The sequence below is a fragment of the Theobroma cacao genome, chromosome 4 (genome assembly GCF_053813885.1).
Source record: "Theobroma cacao isolate CCN51 chromosome 4, ASM5381388v1, whole genome shotgun sequence".
Taxonomy (NCBI): domain Eukaryota; kingdom Viridiplantae; phylum Streptophyta; class Magnoliopsida; order Malvales; family Malvaceae; genus Theobroma; species Theobroma cacao.
This window is the reverse complement of record NC_142642.1, coordinates 30755838-30759671: the sequence shown is the minus strand read 5'-3', so window position 1 is coordinate 30759671 and position 3834 is coordinate 30755838. Positions and strand designations below refer to the sequence as shown.

The 3834-nt window shown below is 36.2% G+C and overlaps 1 protein-coding gene across 1 annotated transcript; it reads left to right on the top strand.

Annotated features, from left to right (window-relative positions):
* The first annotated feature begins 690 nt into the window (after window positions 1-690).
* LOC18602110 (Eukaryotic aspartyl protease family protein) lies at window positions 691-2443 on the top strand. Its single transcript, XM_018118662.2, has one exon. The coding sequence runs from the start codon at window positions 863-865 to the stop codon at window positions 2273-2275; it is 1413 nt and encodes a 470-aa protein (XP_017974151.1). The 5' UTR covers window positions 691-862; the 3' UTR covers window positions 2276-2443.
* Window positions 2444-3834: the final 1391 nt, after the last annotated feature.

The window sequence follows — 3834 nt, the reverse complement described above, 5'->3', positions numbered from 1 at the left end:
ATTCTGATTATATAAAAAAAAATTATTAATCTTATATATCGTTTTTAACTATCTATATTTTATAAATTATAATTTTATATTTAATTTTATATTTCTATTATCAATATTTTTATTATTGATTGAATTTAATATATTTACTTTTTAAAATTTTTAACTTTTATTTAATTGTGTTTGACCCTCTCAATAAAATTTGACTAATTCGGTCCTGAATGTACATGCAATGCATTAACAAATCTCCCAAAACCAAAACAAAGACAAGGGTCGAAAAGTTGGCCGTAACTCATAATTATGTCATTAAGAAAAATCAGAGCAAACAAACTGACAATTTTCTCACCACCAAAATAGCAAAGCTTTGGAATAGTATAGAGAAGGTGGATGAGAGTTCCCACGAGTGGTTTTCTAAAAGGCATTTGAGCCAACATCCCACGTGCACAATCTGCCCTCACCCAATTTCTTTTGAATTATAGAAGAGGATTTCATTTCATTCAATGATACCAATACCTTATCTTTCACCTTTTTTTTTTAATTGGCATTTTAATTTGATCAACTCGTGCTTATAAATATTTATCACAAATTAACTGGAAAAACAATTCTTCAATAAATTCAAACAAATATCACATAATAATAATAATAACTTAAAAAGGTGAAACTTTTATCATTTAAGAAAATACATTCGGGGTACTTTGTCTTTTTTGAATTGAAACCGCGAGGAACAGGCGGAGACAGGTAGCTGAAATCACCGTAAAAAAGAGTGGTTGCGTTTAATGTGAATGGCTATTACTGTTTGGCATTCAAAGCTAACTTTTGAAACCCAATAGCCCTATTCAACCTGAACGCCAAACAACTTCTCTCTTTCTCTCCAATGCCTCTGAAAATGGTGGCACGCTCTCCCATCTCTTTAATCATTTTTCTTCTGCTTCTCCCCTCAGATCTCAGCAATACCCCAGCAGCCACCGCGACCTCCTCAAAAGAGTACCTGAAGCTCCCACTACTCCACAAAACCCCATTTCCATCCCCGACCCAAACCATTCTCTTCGACATTCACCGCATCTCTTATCTCCACCGCCACCAACACCACAAAAACCCAAAGGGTAGCATTAAGTCACCCGTTGTATCCGGAGCTCCATCAGGGTCCAGCCAGTACTTCGTGGAGCTCCGCCTAGGCTCCCCTCCTCAACCCCTTCTCCTCGTCGTTGACACCGGCAGTGACCTGCTCTGGGTCACGTGCTCCGCATGCCGTCACAATTGCTCCTTCTTCCACTCTCCAGGCTCCACATTCTTAGCTCGCCAGTCCTCTTCCTTTGCCCCCCACCACTGCTTCGACCCAACATGTCGCCTCGTCCCCCATCCCGACCCGAACCCTTGCAACAGAACCCGACTCCACAGTCCTTGCCGTTACCAATATCTGTACTCCGATGGCTCCACAACCAGAGGTTTCTTCTCCAAAGACACAACTACATTGAACATTAGCTCCGGGAGGGAAGCCAAGCTTGAGAAACTCTCTTTCGGGTGCGGGTTTCAGATCTTGGGTCCAAGCGTCTCCGGTGCCAGCTTCAATGGTGCTCAAGGGGTAATGGGCTTAGGTCGTGGCCCTATTTCCTTTGCCTCTCAGCTTGGCCGCCATTTCGGCAACAAATTCTCCTATTGCCTCATGGATTACACCTTGTCGCCACCTCCAACCAGTTATCTCATCATCGGCGAAGGTGGCGACGACGGAGACAAACAAAACGCCATTTCAAGAAACCCCAAAATGAGCTACACCCCATTACTTATCAACCCTTTATCTCCCACATTTTACTACATAGGGATCAAGAGTGTGAAAGTTAACAACGTCAAATTACGGATTGATCCTTCTGTTTGGTCCCTCGACGAACTTGGCAATGGCGGCACTATCATGGACTCTGGAACCACTTTAACTTTTTTACCTGAGCCGGCCTACGTTAAGATTTTAACAGCGATTAAACGAAGAGTAAGGCTGCCGAGTCCGGCAGAGTTAACTCCGGGTTTCGACTTGTGTTTCAATGTGACAGGGGAGTCAAGGCAGAAGCTACCAAGGCTGAGTTTCGAACTAGCCGGTGGTTCGGTGTTAGAGCCGCCGCCGAGGAATTATTTCATCGAGACGGAGGAAGACATCAAGTGCTTTGCCGTCCAACCGTTTGGCAACGGAATGGGGTTTTCGGTGATAGGGAATCTGATGCAACAAGGGTTTTTGTTTGAGTTCGATAGGGACAAGTCGCGGCTCGGTTTTTCTCGTCATGGCTGCACCTCATCTTAGACTTCCCGTCGTTGCTGGCTCACTGAGTCGACTCATTTTGCATTTTTCTTTTTTAATTTCTTGAATATCCATGTCTTTGTGATAAGCAGGAGTAGTTTTAGCAAAAAAAAGTTTAATAGTTTTATTGTTGTTGAAATAAGTATATTTAATAAATATTTTTGGACATTACGGGCGTTGTCTATTGGAGAAACCATGCTTTTTTTCGGTGTTCCAATTTAAAAAAAAAAAAGCAACGAAAAAAAAAAGAGAGAGTTGAGATGGGCTACGGGAAAGGACAGCGTGGCAATTGTTTAGTTGGTCTCGTTCTCAGTTGTTGTCTGTGGTTTTCACGTGATAGTCTTTTGCCTTTCTCTTTCGCAAAGGTCTTTTCTTGCTTTTTGAGTTGTGAGTTTACTCGTTTTCTTGTCAGGTAATAATTTGTCAACTGAGAAACAAAGATTGCCTCACTGTCTCAGAATCAATGCTGGATATTTTGCCTGCCCCATATTAAAAGGTCGTAGACTTCAAAAGGCTTTATTAGAGTGCGCTCAAATTAAGCTCCACTAATACGATCCGTTGGATCTGATTGCCTCACTTAAATGTCGTTGGATGTGTGGACTTACTACGTGCTTTTTGAAACCAGTTAACAACAAACATTCTAAGGTGTGCCGCACTCATGCCATAAATCGGTACAAGTCATCAGTCAAGGAGCCAAAGTTAGGGGATTTAAATATGGAGGTTCTGCGTATGTGTCATCTAACGATTACTAAGGACCTAGACGAAAGAGGCTGTTGGCAAAGTAACCAGGGCGGAGCTAGCCCAATTTTATTGAGAGAGTCAAATAAAGTTAAATAAAATTAAAAATTTTAAAAAATTAATTTATTAAATTCAATTAACAATAAAAATATTGGTAATAGGAATATAAAATTAAATATAAAATTATAATTTGTAAAATATAAATAGTTAAAAATAATATATAAAATTAATAATTTTTTTTTTATAAAATCAGAATTATTTAAATACTATATATTCAAGATAATTTCCTTTTAACTAAACATAAAACGTAAAACATATAAAAAAAATATACTCAAGTTAATTTCTTTTTACATAATAAGGATTAATAAAAAAATGATACGTTGATAAAATTTTAAGCAACAATATAACATTACAACTTATATTTGAGAATTGTATAATAATTTATTAATTTTTAAAAATTAAAATCATAAAAAATAAAATTTATGTAACATAAAAGAGGAAAATATGGCAAGTAGAAAGTAGATACCACATATTACATAACAAAAAAGAAAAAAAATATGATTAATGGTTTGTAGAAATTTAGAAAAGAATATTTATAGAAACTTATAATATATGAACAAATAGAATAGAAATAAAAAAAATAAAAACAAAAATAATAATATAAATTAAAAAAATATAAAATTGAGTGAGATAAGAGAAATCATTTTATTATTTTTTATTTATATTAATTATTAAATAAAATATTATTTTGAGAGAATTAATAATAAAATATATAAAAATATTAAAAAAATTTTATATGATATGAAATGAATTTTAAAAGTCAT